The 19,377-nt window shown below is 45.3% G+C and overlaps 4 protein-coding genes across 4 annotated transcripts; 1 reads left to right on the top strand and 3 right to left on the bottom strand.

Annotated features, from left to right (window-relative positions):
* Positions 1-2,181: 2,181 nt before the first annotated feature.
* AOL_s00007g130 (uncharacterized protein) lies at positions 2,182-3,235 on the top strand (the record flags this gene model as incomplete). The annotated part of the gene is made up of 3 exons (XM_011120031.1): positions 2,182-2,233; positions 2,355-2,444; positions 2,511-3,235. 3 exons carry the CDS (start codon positions 2,182-2,184, stop codon positions 3,233-3,235), a joined length of 867 nt encoding a protein of 288 aa, XP_011118333.1.
* A 374-nt stretch (positions 3,236-3,609) lies between these two features.
* AOL_s00007g129 (uncharacterized protein) lies at positions 3,610-5,806 on the bottom strand (the record flags this gene model as incomplete). Its single annotated transcript, XM_011120030.1, has 5 exons — positions 3,610-4,201; positions 4,740-4,812; positions 5,161-5,335; positions 5,509-5,581; positions 5,691-5,806. The coding sequence occupies 5 exons, from the start codon at positions 5,804-5,806 to the stop codon at positions 3,610-3,612; spliced, it is 1,029 nt and encodes a 342-aa protein (XP_011118332.1).
* Positions 5,807-9,941: 4,135 nt separating this feature from the next.
* On the bottom strand, positions 9,942-13,521 carry AOL_s00007g128 (uncharacterized protein; the record flags this gene model as incomplete). The annotated part of the gene is made up of 4 exons (XM_011120029.1): positions 9,942-9,967; positions 10,031-11,896; positions 11,948-13,241; positions 13,324-13,521. The coding sequence occupies 4 exons, from the start codon at positions 13,519-13,521 to the stop codon at positions 9,942-9,944; spliced, it is 3,384 nt and encodes a 1,127-aa protein (XP_011118331.1).
* A 4,862-nt stretch (positions 13,522-18,383) lies between these two features.
* On the bottom strand, positions 18,384-19,027 carry AOL_s00007g127 (uncharacterized protein; the record flags this gene model as incomplete). Its single annotated transcript, XM_011120028.1, has 2 exons — positions 18,384-18,936; positions 19,005-19,027. 2 exons carry the CDS (start codon positions 19,025-19,027, stop codon positions 18,384-18,386), a joined length of 576 nt encoding a protein of 191 aa, XP_011118330.1.
* Between the last annotated feature and the right edge of the window lie 350 nt (positions 19,028-19,377).

The following is a 19,377-nucleotide window of genomic DNA, read 5'->3' as shown; positions in this document are numbered from 1 at the left end:
TCTTGCTCCAAATATTCCTCAAGGTTTCTGACGTCTTCGTTCCATCCCGTACTTTGCTTACGAAATGCATTAATGAATCTAACAGCCCCTTCGTGAGATCACCTCGGTGTAACCCGCTTCTACATTTGCAGGTCCTTGCGGGATCGAACCCGGAAGATGATTCCAGGGCTTCGTAGAATCAAAATGCAATGTATCCTGCCTACATATATGAAATATTAATATTGCGGGCCTGAAAGACCTATAACCTATGGTGGTGATTCAATACTGCTCCTTGCGTCAAGGAAATATAAAGAAAAAAACCTGTATCGGTTTAGGTCTAGAATTGAGCTTTGTCTCATGCCAAGAACTTGAGTTCTGATGTCAAGGATGTCACGGATGCTGCGACGAGTTCCAGACCTTTCAAACACTCAAGATATTTAGAGGGGTTCTAAGATATTTGATAAGATGCTAACAGGAAAGGGACCGGAATGCTCTTCCCGACGCAGTGATCTTCATTGCCAGCAGAATCCGGTTTGGAGATTATTATTTCGAAGGGAAAGGATCGTCAGGTGACACAGTAATATTATTTCGACAGAGGTAAACAACACATTCGGAGGCAGTCGTGGGGGGTCTAAGCGCCCGAAGTTGACTTGCGAATTCCGATTGCCGACCTTCGGGACATTCCAGGCCCATGGTAAGAGGATCGAGTTTTTTGATTGCTTGTGTTCTAGAAATAGACTAATGGTGTTGTTCTTAGTTACATCAACATTACTCACATAGGGCTTTTAGCTCCATCGAAAAGATAAAATTTGATGGGCATGGGTTGAATCCAAGGGCTGAGAGAGGTTAATGGCGTAATTTTGTGGCGTACCTACCCATCCAGATCGGAAATTCTGGGGAAGAGGTTGGAACATGTATGTGGAAATTACGTCTATCAGGACTCATTGGGTGGGATGTGCTCCGTATATATCTTTGTATATTGTCTTATTGGGATACATACGCATTTTGACTTTACAGTCTTTAAATTAAGAGACGAAGGATCGACACTGAATATATTGTGTTTGGCTAATATTTTGTAGCAATTGTTATATTCTTCTGCCCAACCGTCATGCATGTCTCGGCAATGCGATTCTTCATCTGAAAGTGGAAGAGATCAAGAACGATCCTCGAGTTTTGCTGATGATGAACGCTCACCGAAATGCCGGCAAGGATCCGGCTATGTACATACCTAACTACGAAAATAAAATCGTTTGATAGTTACAAGTGTATATAAATGGTTGATAATTTTAAGTTAGCGTGAGCGGCATTTGAATAAGGATGGGGTACCCTGGCGAAGAATAGACTTTGTTAGAAGTATCTACGGGTAGATCTACTTATGCAGTGTTGAACAATTGACTGACTCGAGGTTTGGAATTGAACCGGCGGCATAGCCGCTTGGAAGACGTTTCATATAAAAAAATAATAGTAAGAGGGTGTATAAACATATGATTTTGTGCATGTACATGTGAACACGTAACAGTCGGCCAAATGTCATGTCTTCGACGCAGCCCGTTGTTAAGAAATATTGAAATCACACGTGAAGGAAGCCGGTAAAATTTAACTACCGTGAGGGCAACGACTGTATTTCACAACGAAATAAATAAAAAATTTTCAAAGACCCTGGCAGTTTCAGAATCCAAAAAAAAGTATTGTCCCTTATGGGTAGGCCTGTAAAAGCGAGCAATTAACGCATAACTATGCATAGTGCGTCGGGACTGTTTTCAATAGAGGGGTCCTAGCGAGAGTTGAACAGGGACGGGGGAGAACCCTAACTGCGAAGGGTATTTTTCACACCTTGTAACATGCTTGTAGGTTTAGGTCCTTGTATTTTCTTCATTAGATTGAAGATGATCTGACCTTGACTCTATCGAGCTACGACACCAGATAGGCTTAGGGAACTCGACTAGCTAAAACTTTGTGGAAGTGACCTGGGGTTACACAATCAGGTTTGGTGTTGTTAGTGTTGTATTTCCGTTTTCGGCCGAAACGCTTTTTTCTCCGTCGCAAATTTCTAAATCGGTCGCGATCGACTTTGAATCTTCAACTTCACAAAGCTCACCCACCTCATCTTACTTCACCCCATCTCATCCTCCATCCGTCGGCTTCCCATACTTGATCCAATCCAACATGAGGGCGGGAAGGTCGAAAGCGTACAAAAAGCTAATGGCGGTTTACGCCAATAGCTTCGGATTTCGCGAGCCATACCAGGTACTCGGTAGGTACGCTTCAACCCTCATCTTTGAATCGTATCGCCTTTGCAAGATAACGAAAATCCACTTGCGATAACTACCCAATACATACTTCAGAGGGTTCGCTAATATAAGTTTACAATCTAGTTGATCCAACAATCATTCAAGACTCAATGAAATACAAAATGGACCTCATCATCATGTTAGAACGCACATTGCAAGGCAAGGCCAAACCAAGTACGCCTTCCCATTTCAGTCACAAAGATATCACCAAGATCCTCAGTCTAACATATTTCTAAATAGTGATAACACAATGCTGTATCCGACACCTTTACGCGACCGATAACCAACCACTCATCAACCTCGCCAAGACCTTCGAGCGCAGACGCTGTAATCATTCCATCAGCGACGATCCTTTGTCGTCACTAGAATGCATGCTTTCGGTCGTTATACCCTCTGAAGATGCACCGATACCGAATAAACATCGCTATGTAGTGGCTACAGACGACCAGGATATGAGGGAGAAGTTCAGAGAATACCCTGGAGTACCTGGAATACACATTGTTAGAAGTGTCATGGTTTTGGATCAAATTAGCGATGCAACGTCTAGATGGAGAGAAAACCAAGAGAAGGGAAAGCTGAGAAGTGGATTGAAAGATAAACCGGCTTCAAAAAAGCGGAAGAGGGACGAAGACGATGATGAGGAAATGAAAGATGGCGATGGATCTGGATCGGAATCCGATGACCAATCAACAAGTGGGGCACCGGAGAAAAGGGAATTAGCCGCGAAAGAGGCTCTAAAAAAGAAGAAAATTTACGGGAAACAGAAGCAACCAAATCCGTTGAGCGTAATGAGAAAGAAGAAGAAGCCACCTACGAAAGTTCCTGCCAAGACTTCAAAGGAAGGTGCAGGTGGGGAACAATCGAAAACTAAGAGAAAGAGGAAACGGACCCATGCAAATAGCGGCAGCGCTACAGGCGATACGAAGGATGTATCAAGGGATACGGCCGCTCAGACCGAAATATGATGATGAAAATAAAGGGGGAGACTTTGTACGATAATGAGTGAACCAAAAGCATGCTAATTTGCAGAATTGGGCCTTTTTTTTTTTTGCTTTCCGGGCCTATTGGAGTACCCGCCGTAAATCTAGAATACAATCTACATAAAATACATGATACATAATACAACAGTCTATATAATGATCTACGTGAGTAGTCTAAGGGGATCGTGTGTCTATCGGTGAAATGACAGGAACATCGCAAAAGGGGCTCATCAAAAACAAAACGCTAAGGGAAATATAAGGATAGATGAAGCCATCCAGGGCTTCTCGTCGTCTGCGAAGGAATGAATCTTTCGCACCCATGCATGATGCACATAAATCGTCCCGTCGTAATCAAACACTCACTGATCCGGTTTCCTCCCATATATGACGTACAGCTTCTGGTAGGCATGTATCGCTCTATTCTTCATATCCGTCATAGCCCGTCGGACGAGATCCATACTCTCGTCCTCATCAATATCTAGTGCCCGTTTCAATAGAACCTTCGTACCCGTTTCCACCACCATCAACAGCTGCGCCTGCTGCAATCTACCGATTTCCTTGTACGTTTCGTCTTTCGGCCATCCGTTCATAGGAACCTTGTAAGTTCGTACGACCACATCCTCAAACCCAACATCGCGCATGTACCCCACAATCTCGTCGCTCGTCAGATCGACTTCCCGCTCCGGGAATCGCTGCATAGCCTCTCGGCATCTTGCATTCCATCTGTACAGATTCGTCTGCGCCGAATACGTCCCATCATCGGAGTAGTACCCGTGCAGTTCCTCATGTAATTCAATATACCCGCCAGGCCGTAGAGATATATACGCTTGTCGGATGAAGTTGCGCCAGTCATCGATGTACAGGTGATTCCAGCGGGAGAAAACCAGATCAAAGACGTTTTGGGGCAAGTTCCAGTCGTTGTTATAGTCGTGTTGTAATAGGAATTCGAGACTATGGATAGAAGACAGGGGTTTCCCTAGGTTCTCTTCCCGTGCCACACCACCCTCCTTGACTCAACTCACGTCGGAGAGATGAGGTCAACTGAGAAGTAGTGTGATTTCCCGACACCCGGCAGGTCGGGAATTGGGGAAGAGAACAAGAACGGGGGGTGAAGTTAGCACAAGCATCATAATGCAGTAGCGTATATATGAGCTATAGTGTGTGGTATTATTGCATATGTCAAGAAAACAACGCAACAATATACCCGAAACTGGGAACATGCATGTAGGATAATATAGAATAGATGAAAGAAACGTTGAGATATTCCGAAAGAAAGCCCGCTAAAAGGCTCGCGTGCGGGGGGAAGAAGATCTCAAGGGAGGGCAAGGCCTTTTCGGTTGACATGATGGTAATATTGCAGGAATGTTAAGATGAGACGAAGGTGTAGGAGATTTAGAAACTGTGGTTATAATTGGAAACAATATGGAATCTTCGATGGCGATACCCGAGAGAAGAGGTCTGGAATGTTTAATATAGATGAGGGACTTACTTAGGAGGGATTACGGTCGGCTGGATCGGAGTAATGTCTGTAGCGATAACATGCGCCATCGGGTACTCATCCGCTGAGACGAGCGAGGTCGCAGTTAAGATGCATGCGCATGTTAGCAATTTCTACCCAATCGTACGAAGGTCGTTTCCGTAGAAAGAGCCCTGGAAAAAGAGTTTGGGGGTCACCATTAGGCATGGTATATGCTGGGAACATCATGTTGAATGATGGCATTGGTCCTCTAAGTAGGTAAGGACCAGGGGCACGAGAACTTGGCTTGACTTTTCAAGTACAAGCCTCCAGAAAGAGGGGTAGGGGGAAAACTCTTCACAGCGGTGTAACGGATAGGTAGACAATAAACGAAGCAGGGAATAGACGGTAGATGTCTGTGTGTCCGCAAGAGTGGTGTGTGGGTGGAACTAACCAGCATCGACAGCCCATTTTCCAGAACCAGTCCCCAAGTCCAAAATCCTATGCGGATTTCTAGATATCGGAGCAAAATGAAGTTTTCCGTCGAACAATAGTGTCGACATATGATGCTTGAGGTTGAGCCGGTCGATTTCCTGTTGTAGAATACCAGCGTAAGCTGCTGCCTGGCTCTGTCGACGGTTCGCCATTTATTCTCGCTGGGGGTAGAAGGAGTGGTTGTGCGAGTCGTGGGAATATAGCCGGATGATTGTAATTTATGGTTCAATTGGAAAGAGCAAAACGGCGAAAGGAGAGGGGGAAAAGGGATCTTAGCAGGAGATTGTGAGACGCTTACGTAGCTTACCCTGGTAGATAGAGGGACGGGCGATGCTCTTCGGGATATCGATTCGATGTGGTTGTACATTTGATATCGAGCCCTAGTGTTAGACCATTATCAGATGTGTGATTCAGGCGCAGGAAGCGGAAAAAATCCGGATGAAATAAAACTTCTAGAGGAGAGGATGAAACTGTAAGTGGGTCACTTACTCATCGGACCCGAGCGTGGAGTCAGCGTAGCCATTGTCATCGTCGTCGTCTATATCGTCAGCTGCGGCTTCGATAACACCAGTCACGTGGGGGTCCTGGGCACCTAGAAACGACATAAGGAAGGCCTGATTATGTTGTGTAAAATGGTAATTAAGGAAAGTACAAAGTGAAGTGCGAAGGGAAGGCCTGCCCCGAGATATATTAAGCTTCGTTCTGTAGAAGTTCTAGAGTGGCGTCTGGAAAGATGATGCCTCCAAAAACTTCGAAGAGAGGGGCGAGCTTTTATATCCCGACTAACAGCCAGAGAGAATGCCTGGACAAGTCCACCGAGCCTAGGAATCCGTGAGAAGCCAAGATAGAAAGAGTGATCATGGTAGGATTTGCAGGTTGAAAGTTGAGAGTCGACTGTATCTCCGTAGAAGATTTTGGCTATAGGATGACGAAAATTTTACTTTCATAAGACGAAAAAGAAACCTCCCGTCTCCGCAATGAAACTCCGACGAAGGACGAGGAAATCGCTCGCGGGGTTCGCGGGGAAAAGCTTGAAAGTCCTCAAAGGTTATAAATACCCAGATTAAAGAGTCCAGGTGATCCCAGATGTTCGGAATTTTGTTTGCTCGTATTCTTTCGCTCGTAATTGACCCCTTCCCCTTGTTGGAAAAGATATAAGGCGTTCCTAGACCTTGACGTCGGGTTTTTCTAGAAGGAACAAAAAAGTGGTGGATATATATATATAATAAAGTAGGTGATATTATATTCGGGTGACACCTGTCAAGGGATACAATATGCGCACGGATAGTAAGGTCCCGAAACTTGTTTGGAGTTTTGAGATAGTACCTTTTTTCGTGAAAGGGGTTCATTCAAGGGGGAGCCTAGGCGTACGAGTCAACTTGTTTAAATTCCGGGACGGTAGATTCGCTAAGGATTTTTATCGACCTACTAGGATCTTCCTTGACGGGGCCTTTTCTTGGATCGTCTACCGAGGCAGAGGATAGGTGTGAATGAGAACTATATACGTGTTGGATTTTGTTTTGGGGCGATATATCCGGACGGTTGATGCTGGAAGCTTCGGACTGATGGTTGAGATCTCTGTTTGGGAATCTCCGAAGATAAAGAACCTCGTCGTCGACGGCACGGCAAATAAGTTGGCGTACGTATCATCCAAGGATTGGAAAAGAAATTTTATATTGGGGCAGCGAACACTTGGATGAAGATCATTCGATGCCTACTGTAGACCCCATGAACTACCCAGCCGCTATCTCGAAATTTTAAGATGAGCTGTGACATATGAAAACCGGCATTGCGGATTTATCAATGGAGGGGCAATATCAGTCCGAGGCTGGGGGGTATATTAGGATTGTACGGGAGTGAGATATGTTGGCGGTTGGTTATATCTGAGATATCCTCACGGCACGTAACTTCTCTCGGAAATCACGCTGTTGCATCCAGATCCTGTAACTTTCCGCCGATACGGTCTATTGACAAGCTGCTTCAGAAGGAGCTTGTGACCCTTGAGCAATTGAGCTCTCTAATTTTCGACCCTGTGGCGAGTAGCTATATGTGTGATAGATCTTTGCAGCGATATCCAGGCTAGGGTGGCTGCAAGATACAGGGAATAATTCAGCCTCAACCCTCGACCCTCAACGTCCAGCAAAATCACAAGGCGGAAAGGTGATAAGCGTATAATTCTGGACTGTCGGGTTGAATTCCTTGTCTACCTGGAGCGGGATCCACGGATTATCGGGTGGGTGTAGGCGAGCTCGAGAGCGAAACGCCATCTGACGAGCTGGCGCCGACAAAGTGGTTGAGGTTCGATGGGTGCAATAATTACAATTGCACAGTTAACTGGGTGAAATGGATTTCCTGGCCTGTCTTAGGGATATTCTAGCTGGCCAGCTTGTAAATTCGAGTGTCTATGGCTCGCTAGCTTGCCAGCTCGATCCAATTTTGCGGCCTTGACGAATCTGTAGATTGGCGAGCTCGAGAGGCGTCGACAAACTGTTGGATTTGGATCGAAAACAGTAAATGTTGCATCACTACCGCGCCATAGCTATAGCATGCACCATCAATATCGAAAGTTGTTATTGATTTATTGATATCGCCCTGCATAATATGAAACACTCATGTTAGCCATGACATGTTTTTTTTTGCACCAGCTTGTGCGCAGATAAGATGAACGGATTGATAGTAATATAATATCGGGAATAACCAGCAGGTAAAAGAAAAATCTAAAATCCGCCGTCGCTCATAGCTGAAGCCACCATGATCACCATATCGGCTTGTCATCGGTAGCTACGGAAACCACGTGCCGGGGTTTTAAAAGTACAACGTCATTAAGCTCGAGCTCAGCCAATTTTAAAAGTGCGTTTGTGGAAAACAATACCGGAAACCCGAGATCGAAAGATTGGATAACCGGCCCATGATCCCAGAAACGCTTGGTCAGATCCCCCAAACGGTTTAAAGGTGATGCTGACGTGTGAGAAGAAACTATTATTATGCTTACAGAATCTATAGTGGCTGGTGCATATCAGAATTTCGGAAAAGGTTTTGTTGGATTGGCACCGTCGCCTCGTGCTAAGAGGAGTCGAGAAGGTGGAGTTTGAAAGATGGTTTCGTGATTGCTAGCCGACAGTTGGGTAAATATAACAGCAACCTCGCTGCTGCTTGGGAGGGTTCAAATATGGACTGAACGGGAAAATTATGGGAATTCTCCTGTATATTCGAGAACAAATTGTCAGCCCGTGCCCAGAATTGTGCACACACGAGCCCTCAAGCCTCGGTGGGATTACATTAAAGCGTTCCAAGTCCTAAAATTGATTAACCTCCCGCCGTTAACCTGTCCGGTCAGCTGAAATTGCCCGTCGGTAATATACGACCGTTAATTAATTATGAAGAACGGCCCTGAAATTTATGGAAATTGTGAAGTTAACACTCCCCCCCAAGCGAGAGGTTAGGGTTGAGTTACAGATATAGTAGATCGTTAGAAGCTGAATGCCCGTCGTTATAATTTCAAAAAAAAAAAAGTTTCAACTAGTAGTTATCAGCTCAGCTGACCATGTTCGAACTGCGACAGTCTCCTAATTTCGCCTGTTCTCCACCCCACATCTTGGGAAAATTAGTCAGCTTCGAGATAGGTCAAGCTGATGGCAAACAGCCTGGGCATGCGGATTTGCCGTGGTATAAAATGCTGAACAGAAGTACGCGAATAGTGGCCGTTTTCTTTCGTACGAATGTAAGTTGGGCTGTTAGTTGGGTGCGCGGGCGTGTCCGTGCATTCCAGATGTTAAATTACAACAATGACACTGAGGAATGGAGCTTGAAGATTTGCAAATTTGAAGATATTGTAATTAATATAGGGTGAATTCATGAAGTGTCGGCGATGTCAGAAAGATGAACAATGCACTGAATTCATACATTTGCGGCGATCGATCGTTCACGGATAAAGGCCTTCCCCTCTTCTAGCTTCTATATGTATGTTTACATGAGCATCGCATCGTTCCAAGGCCGTGCAGAATCTCCCAATACAGGAATTTTAGCAGGAAAGCTGCAGGGCCACGTTTTTATTATAAGTCGATTCGCTTAGCCGAATTTTATAACTAAACTTCCCGAACGGACTTTTTACCCCAAGCAAGTAGCCCTCCGACAAACACCGGATAAATTTACTAGGAAAACGCATATGCTTGTCGCATCAAACAGTTGGATTCGAGACTAGAAAGCAGAGAGTTGACTTCAGATTGGGAATCAAAGACGACCGGCCGAAATTTTTCCCAAAGCTGAGGATCCTATGGACGGAACCGACGGATTCTCCACAATGCTGACAGCAGATGATGGTCCAATCCCAAACTCGGATTGTTCGGGGAAGTAATGTGGAGTTCTAATTTTGAGAACAAAGTTCGTGAGCAGGTCACCGTGCACAGCCTTGGCGTAGTGGATCGAGCTCGGGCTTCTCCAACCTCTACACCCAACCAAATGTTTATATTTAATGGAAAACTATTATAGAATAACCTAAAGACTAAGGGGGCGAATCGCTTCAAAGCTCGCAAGTAATTGACAAACCCAGTATTGAACAAAAGAAATTAGTATGGCTTGAGTACTGCAGGAATAAAGACAAATAAAAAAGTTTGAAAATTGGGAGGTTGGGTCAAAGTTCTCATAAAGGAGATATCGGGTTCTGTAAAGTATGGAAGCTAATGGAACCCTAGCTGAGCCTTTACAAGCTAAAATCTCTGAATGTGGAACATTGTCATATTTTTAAAAGCCGAATGGGTTCTCCGGAGCTGTGATTGGAGTTAGTTTTTAGTACCAAGTACGAAGCTAAAATATAATATTGAGGAACTTACTGGCAGCGTTCAGGTTGGCTTTCCTTACGCCCGTTGGTTGGGGCGCTAATTTACTAGGTGTAACTCCAAACTTGACTGCCGGGGCCGGGCCGGTAGCCTGCGGTTTGAGGGGAGCCAGAGCTGGCATCAAATTCTTGTTGATGCCGCCGGCACCAAATTGATTCCCAAATCCATTTTGTTGCTGTTGAACGGCAGTATTTTGCGGTAGCAGAGGAGTTGGGAGACTCAGGTCAACTGTGGGCTTGAAAGGAGGTGGCAAAGGTCCCAATGCTGAGCCGGTGGGTTGTGGAAGCAGCGTATTATTAAAGCCTAGTTGTGGTTGACCATAGCCGGTCGGCTGAACAGCTATTCCTCCGTAATTGATCTGGGGAATCCCAAAATTGTTTGGAACTGCGGTAAGTTGAGGTTGCAAGGCTGCAGCCTGTTGTTGCTGAAGGAGGGCTTGCTGTTGCTGAAGAGCCTGCTGAGCCTGTAGCTGCCTTTGGAACTCGGCTTGTTGTAACTGCTGTTGCATGCTCAACTGCCCTTGTGGGGCGACAGATGACACATTTTGGTAACCAGTTATTGCAGGGACCAGTGGTTGAATTTGCTGAGGGAAATTCTGAGCAGGAGTGGACTGTGGTCGTTGAGGTGGCGGGGGAACTAAACCTCCTAGGTTCTGAGCAATTTGTGGTGCTTGAGGTCGCTGTCGGGCAGTAGCCTGGGCTTGAAGGGGTTGAGTTTGGAAAGCAGTGTGCTGGGGTTGAAGAACACCAGTTTGCTGATAGTTGATATATGGAGGCGATGTCGGAGAGGTTTGCTGTGCTGGTTGCTGATAGACTGATAATGGAGCTGCAAGAATATTCGCGGGAGGAGGTTGCCAAGTTTGCTGTGGTGGAGCTGACGAAGGCTGGGCAGGCGGAGATAAAACTGGTGCTGACTGTTCCGCTGAAGGTGCAGGCGCCACTACTGTCGGTCTCAATGGTTCGTCCAAAAGTGATAACTCTCGTAAGGCACCAGTAGGAGGCTGGGGCTTTGGCTGAGCTTGGGTCTCTGCTGGGGCAGCGGTCACTTGCTGGGGAGCAGGGGAGGCAGACTTTGGTGGTTCTGATTCTTGCTTCGAGGGTTTAGGGGCCCAGGGGTCGTTGTCTTTAGCCGAATTTTCCTGCATCTTGGAGGGTTCCGGGGTGGGCTTCCTTTGCTCCAGCATCTTAGGATCCACTACATCCGAGGTTTGGACGCCGGGTGCCGGACGTTCTCTACGCGTGTTATTCTTAAGACCACCATCAGGGTTAGTGAATAGACTTTGTTGACCATCTCCGTTACCAGTTACCTCTTCTTTCTTCCGTCCATATTTGTTGTCTAGGAATTTCATAACCCGTAAAATATCTCCTTCTTTAAGTCCAAGCGTTCGCAGGACGGCTTGGTTGATTTCCGGAAGAATCGATTCATCCATGCTGTCTTTTGCGAAGTTGTTGGCATATCTTTGGCATGCATGAACGTCCACACCACAGTTCAGGAAGAATTCGAACCAATCGTAGTCGTTAACGCTCGTATTTCCGCTTCCTTTGGATCGGTCGACGGTGATACCGATTGGCGACTTGGGCGCGCTGGAAGTGGAAGGCCCGGCACTAATTGCGGTTGTGACGCTTGCTTTGTGTTTTCCGCGAAGATCGGATAGCGGTTTGTCTTCGTCGAGGCTTAATCCGGTTTTCCTTTCTACGTACTCGAGATCTTGCTTAGACATCTTGGCGACAGGAACTGCGATCTTGACGCCATTGACTTTGTGAAGGTGGATAACTCCATCTCTAAGATTGAGAAATTCGGCGTCGACCTTAAAAGTCCCAGATCTGTCAGTCCAGGTCCGGACGTGTTTTGCGTTCGGTTCTATGAAGTGCATTAGTATCGAATAGTAAGTTAGGAAACTGGGTTACATACTTGGTTTGTCGCTTGTAGCCGTTCTTCCTGTCGGTTTTCTACTGGAGGTGGTAGAGGTTGTATTCGGAGTATTCAGGCTGCTATCGCGAGGCGGGAGCATGATCCCTGGGCCAACGCTGGCCTTATGTTGGTGGCTATATCGCGAGTCTCGTTCCTTGCCTTTCGACGACTCTTCAGTGGCTGGCGCCTCAATAGACCGGGTATTCTTGATTTCAACATAACTGCTGGGGACTACACCCTCTTTCCCGTTTATTATACGTCTCACGTTCCACCATTCATCTGACTGGCCGTCATCGAGGATGACAACTTCATCTCCGACTTTGACACTAACTTCATCGGACCCTTGGGCATCAAAGTCGTAAAGAATGATACCGAGTTTCTTTCCACCACTCTTTGCAATCGCCATGACTTCACTCAAACCCGCTGCTCTAGCAGCACCTCGCATTTCACCCAAATCTCTGATAATCTCACTCGCAGTTTCTTTGTTCTCGGCACGGAGGTCAAGCGATCTTATAGGTGAAACGAGATCGAGTCCGACATGTTTCCCATCCGCACTATATGTTTGTAAATCTTCGATTTCCCATGTAGTCGATGGAATACTCTTTTTCTGTGGGGTTAGGATGATCCTGCCATTGCCGAGCTCAAGAACACATGGAACTTTTTTCTTATTCACGATTTCATCGAGTGGATACCGGTGGACACCTGCTGCTTCCATTTGCTCAAACGTAGTAGGAGGATTTGGAGATATCGGCGAGGCGTAGGGTGTAGATATATCAGACCTGGGCCGTTCGGGAAGGCGTGGTGCAGGCTCGTCATCGTCACTTGCTTCAGGGGTAAAGTGGACAGCCTTCTGGGTATGCATTTGGGGCGGAGGAGTGTACCGGGCTGTAGTTGGGGATGCGACGGGCGATTGGGCAGCGATTGAAGCCTGTCTTTGCTTCAACGCCGCTGCTATGGTAGTTGCTGGAGATGGTCGAACCGGACTTTCCTCAGGTTCCGATTCCGGCTCAGGCTCCGGCTCCGGCTGCCGAGGTGGAAGAGTTACAGAGTTCCGAGATGGTAGCGGCGGTGGAGCAGCTTCGATTGGAGATGACACAGCTGGAATTGGAGCATCGTCGGTCTTCTCGAGGTAGTTGGCCGGGGCAAAGCCGTATTCGCCCTTTAGCCCTACCAGGCTCCAATCCGGATCGGAGTTATCGTAGACGTCCAATATAGCATCCTCGGAGAAGGACAATTCTTCATCGGTCTGCCTCTGGTAGTCGTATAATGCCCGAAGTTTGCCGACCGGTACAGACTACAATCGCGAGACATGTGGTAAGCTCGAATGCTACTGGGTATCAAATCACGCATAGCCGTTGTTCTCCTGAAGCACTGACCTCCTCGACATAGGTGTTTGGAATCAGGCCCACAGGCTCTTCATCCTCGTTTGCGGCAGCCTTCTTCTTAGCCTTCCACCAGGCGTCCTCGGAGGACTTTTCCAAAACATAAAGCAGGTCCCCCTCTTTCAGGGCAAGCTCCTCGTCAATCTGCGGAGCATAGTCGTAAATTGCCCGGTAGATCCCTAAAAAGGACATCCTGTAGCCGTCTGAAAGGTCGTGAACGTGAGGTTAACGACCAAACAGCTCTAAGCTTATCTCGGGGATATCAGAAGCTGTGAAGCTGGTAAATACAGCGGGTGATAGCGGGTTGATGGTAAGGGAGAGGTTGTGTTTGGGGTTGTCAGCGGCTGGGGGTAAACATGATGTTCGTTCTGCGCCGCCATCACGCTTGCCCGATTCGTCGCCGGGACGGGAGTAATGTTAACGAAACACCACACGCAACTCAAACGGCTGCCTGCCCTGCGCTTTGGACTCCCCCGCAGATTCAGCAATATAAATCTATATACAGAGGTATTGCGTCACATAAAACATGTTTCTGGGTAAATTCCACCCGTAGATAGAGTGTATATTTCTATTTAGATGGTTTCAATATACCTGGGGTGCCAGGAGTATAATATACAACAAATATAGGCAAGGTTTCGAAGTCGTTGTATATGCTCTATATATATATATATCGGTCAAACACTGAGGTTTAGAAGTTGATGAAAGGCAAAGTATACGTATGATGTATTTTTTTTTTCATCTCTTATTAGACTAAAATACCCAGTCACATTTTTTGTGCAAGACATATTGCCAATGATATCTAGAGCGCTAGCTTGGAGGTGTGTTTGCGGTGGAACAGTCGGCCAATGGTAGCCTAGCTCTCGATAATTTAGAAAACCAATAAATTTATAAATATCATTTCTCAGATGCGCATTAGCATTAGTTCTAGCCTACGAGATAGATAGAGCCTGTCGGCATCGATATCCTAAAATATATTATGATAGGCTCTGGTTAGAGGTGGGAAGTATTACTACGTATTGGCTACATAGGACCCTGCACTATGCATGGGAAAAGTTTTATTATATATCTCGTATCTAGACCTGAAAGTAGTCTTGCGACCAGAAAGATAGTTCAGGTATTGGCCCGAATGTCTATCTATATAGATCTTTGTATGATCATATACCATAGTCTGACATCCTCGTTAACTCGTTCAACATTCATATGATCATCATAGCTGAAATATTGACAGTCTAAGGGTACAAGACAATAAACATGCGCTATGCAACAAAATTATATACATAATGATCCCGGGTGGTCTTCGGATATGTTATATGATAAAAATGTTAATGTGAACTAACTATCGGGCTTCTTTATCTCCCCGTCATTGCGCGGAGCTGTATTATCACCCAGGCCTCTAGCTGCTGCATAGTTTGAGCCGGTTGTTGTATTCTGTGTGTTGGATCTGCGGGATCTGACGATGGGATCTCGATCGGTGCTACGCGACGAGCACTATATAGAGCCGGGCCCGGGCCATGCATATGTATATGTTATGTAGGACGAGCTGATCTAAATCAACATTGGGCCTTTTACAATCGCACAGGTTACTACCGCCTTTCTTTCTTGGATGATGAAGATTGCTTGGCGGACGCTCTAAGCTGAGAGGTAGCTCTGGTTGTAAGCGTTACGTATTCCGTATTATATAATATATTAATATTATAATATTATCGGACCGCTTAACAATGGGACCGTATTATAGGTTATTAATGCATAGATATCTATATTACTTGTTTAGCACAAAAATTACCTAATTACTCGGTAGGTTTAAATGCGTAGGGCGCGCGATATCATATCCGAAGATTAAGCCTTCTTTGAGACAAGTTAAGTGGTGATATACGAGAATCATATCGATATTATTATGCTGTCCGCACGCGGCTATATATATAGGGTAGCGTGCGCGTGCAACGTTCGAACAAGCATCAGACTCCATATATGTATGTAGGTTAGCCTTTTTAATTGCTACTTGAGATGAACCTGAAGTTTAATCAATTAAACTACGATTAACACAAAATATCACCTGGCATTGGCATCGATCGATAACGCATTGGTATTGAATATCAAATAGAGTCGACAAAAGCCACTCATGCATGCTAATCATGAGACTACATACCCCCTGAATAGCCTCGAGACCAGGCGCAGCCCCCTGAAAAACTTAAAAGCAATGATATGCATGTATAGATGTATCTTAGAATACAGTCCGAAAATTGATACACTCGTAAAAGACCTACCCAGCTTAGAACGCCACCAAGTCCAAAGTACAGAACAAACGTTAAACCCAAAATACCTTAAAAGATACTACATCGCTTGCCTTCAAAATATCAAACCTTGACCCCAGCCATTCTTTGGTCCACATTCAAAAGGTGCTAGTGTTTGACTCCGTTTTCTCCGCGAAGTCTTTTCTATTATTGTCATCTTTCTTCATTGCAAAACCCTGTTTAAGAAATGCTAAGATTGAGGCTGACTTAAGCTTCCCATCTCTTTCAAAGGAAAAAGTAAAGGAGGAGGGAGAGAAGGAAAATGCCGAGAAGCCTATCCTCCAGTTGCGGTAAGTGAAGGTGGCCGGTGGAGGATCGGTTATATATGCAACATTTCTAACAAGTTGCATTGGCTCCTTTCTGTAGGTTCTGAGGTGGCGGTGGCGGAATGGTTCTACATGTGCTCGAAGGTCTACTGTCAGCTACTATGTATCGTATGAATCGTATTGTTACCTTTGAAGAAAACTTACCTCTTCGCGCCTTTCAAAGAACTTCCTTCCACAGGTGAAACAAGTGTATTTGTATATACGATTCTCTGATAAGACTTCGGTATTTGAAGCATTTGAGATGCCCTGACTTTCGTCAACGAGCTGGTGGGTTGTAAAGTTCGTGCTGGATTCATCTTTCCGAATATTGACGATTGGACTCGGTCGGAGGTAGAAGAGGGATAAATTTTCAAGAAGAGGTAAAAGTATTAATTTACCAATGAGATCGATTAAGTTCGCAGATGTAGGTGCTAATATAGCTGACTTGAATTAAAAGACGTCTATAAAGACTGTGGTTGTAGCCCTTCATCCGACGAAAGCTGTGGGGCAGAATTACAACATATATACCACCCTGTGGGCTGACCATGGCCCCACCTCTGGACATTATTATTGCACATGCAAACCTTACGGTCGAATAACATGTTAAAATGCTCTGACCGCCGGTGGGCCTTTTTCTTCTTCTTGTGTATCAAAAGGATGAGATACCCGAGCTAATTCTACGAATTCACGATCAAACTTTCTACCGCGATCCTCGGGGAGATGCGGAACGGTTTAACGTTTGGGTCGCGTGCATTTGCAGCAGATGATGCACAACAGGAACTGAGTACGGGAATGCGGAACATTGATTTGCATGGATTTCGTCAACTTTGTGGTAGAGAATTTATGCGTATTGGCCACGTTGGAAGTTTGGCGACTCATGGTCGTAGAATTGAGGATATGTGATGGTTTTGGGGCCCAAACACTGAACTTTTGGGTCTGGTCTAATTGAGAGCCCAGCGTTCAGAGTAACTGTTGCGACCTGAAAACTTCCAATGTAAACCACCTGCGCTACGAGGATTTTCGGACCTTTTTATCAAATTTCGAGCTTCCATGCGGGCCGACCAGATCTTGCATAAACCTTAATTCAGATATATCTCAAATCACAAATCTAGAACATGCGCGGCGCGACGCGACGGCCCTGACGGTTCGAACGTTCTCACTGGGCCGCTGCTTTATCTCGGACCATCGGTTAATCACGGCTCGGTTTGACGATACCTTCAGATTGTGAAGCCGGCTCCTCTGGATCCATTTGATGCTGATTAATTGCGTTGGTACAAAAATTTGATCTTTGTTTTACTTTTAGTCGCTCAAAATTTCCGAGATAACCTCAATCATGCGATCATAAATGAGGGACAAGTTTAGGCAAAATATGTGTCGAGGAACAGGCCACAAACAAGCCTTTTTTTTTTTTTTTTTTGAAATCCGGCGACCAAGTATATTGCTCCCCCATTTCTCCGAGTGAAATCAGGGATCTATGCTGGAGGATTGATAATCCTGTCTCAGAATGTTGCAAGGTCCAGGATGCCCGCTCTGGAGACGACAACCTTTAAGACGCCGATCTGGAAACTCGTTGCAGTTGAAGCATAAGAGAAACTCGCATTTCCCATGTTATCTGGGAGAAAGAGACCAGATTTGCTAGATATAGATAAATGCAGAAACATGATATAATCGGATTGTGTGTCGGAATTCAGTAGTTGAAGGAGCTCTCAATGTTGTGATGCATTGGATTTTAATGAGAATGGAGAAATTTAAAAATATCCGCGAAGAACGAGGGGTTGATGACGTTAACTTTGGGCGACCGATAAGGGACTGCAATTATTCCTTGCATGATAAAGACGTCGGTGGTCCAAAATAGGCTTGATGACGAAGGGATAACGAGATTCATGGGGCTGCAATATTTTAAATATGATCTGGAATATGACATTGTGCACGGCTGGAAGTTGATAAACAGCATCGTGCTGCATGCTGTAGCAGTCGAAATTAGTAGAAGCACAAGCTAGCCGAGGCTCTGACTTCAATTTCACAGGCTCTATCAGCTGAACTCAAAAATATGAAACCAAATTAAGCCGCAATGCACAAGCACAATCTGACTGGATTAGGGGTAGTGAAAAGGCGGGTACGAACTGTATGCCACGCATCGTAACGCACCTCAAGCAATGGCCATATGGTATTAGTCACAATGCCGGAACTCGTGGCACAGGTAGAGCACAGGCCTAGGCGGACGACGATTTGCTCAACTTAGAAGCTTTTGATAAAATACAACAGTTCAACGCTTCCTCGAATTCAAGCGCTTACAGCAAAAGCAAACCAATAATTTTACTAAATATCATGGGTCCTCGTTGCCCAGATAGTTTAAGTACAAAGGAAGGATTTACAATCTGTAAGAATAACAAAAGGAATATATATGAATGCGCTTATGAAGGACCGATCAACCACTTTTGTGAACAATATACAGTGATTACCTATCCGCATGACCCCAATATGTAAACGCAGTGATAGTTCTCTTACTGCTATCCTCTGGGATCCAAGAGAAGCTTGACCATTTATTGCCTAGGAGTTCCGTCAAAGCATTCTCTGTATATGTGGCTGAAACCGGATCAAGAGCAATACCAATCGAAACAGCGTAGAACATTTTCTGGTCAGCCAGAACAAATTTCTTCACGAATGGCATCCCATCCCGTAACTTTTTAATATCCGCTTTCATGCGTCGGCCAAGGTCCGTCTCATGGTAGTCTTGTCTGGTCGAAGCGCATTTAAACTCGATAGCCTCAACAAAATTTTCTTTGCCGATCATGTAAAAGGTCAAGATGTCCACTTTATCTTTATCGTGAGGCTTATCCCAGATGAGTTCCTCACGCCCGCTGTATCTCTGATTCTCGCCCGCCGTGATTTTTATGAAATCCAGAAACTCGCTTTGAAACCAAGGCTCCCACCCGCCATCCTGAACATATTTATTCACAATGTCATCGTATCTTTTTTTGATGAACTCGGCTACCAGATCCATCGCAGTACTGTCAATTAATTAGAGAGTGTTAGATATTAAACTTGGCAAGTATTTTCTTGTAGAAAATAGACTTACGGAGGGGGGACCTCGACTTCCATTGCTGGATGATATCGAATATTTTAGTACACGTATTTAACGGTCTCTTTTTTATTCTATTAGAGGGGCTGTGGAGAGTCTGAGGGGTTTTACGGTCGTGTAGTAGAGGTAGCTTAACTAGGGACCGGTGGAACACCCCCCAGGCTTATATAGTATTTTCCGTCGGCTAGATCCTTTTTAATGGTAGCAAATGATTAGGATTTCACACGGGGCTGAAGTTTGAATTCATATCGGCTATATAGATTTAACGTAGATAACCCAAGCCGACGCCTATAAGATGCGTATGTTATCATATTTGATTCCCAGAGTGGCCTAGGCCAAAATCAAACACGAATAACAAGTATTAGCGAAG

The sequence above is a fragment of the Orbilia oligospora genome, assembly GCF_000225545.1.
Source record: "Orbilia oligospora ATCC 24927 unplaced genomic scaffold scaffold00007, whole genome shotgun sequence".
Taxonomy (NCBI): domain Eukaryota; kingdom Fungi; phylum Ascomycota; class Orbiliomycetes; order Orbiliales; family Orbiliaceae; genus Orbilia; species Orbilia oligospora.
Note: the sequence above shows the minus strand (reverse complement) of the source record. Positions and strands in the feature narration are given on the sequence as shown.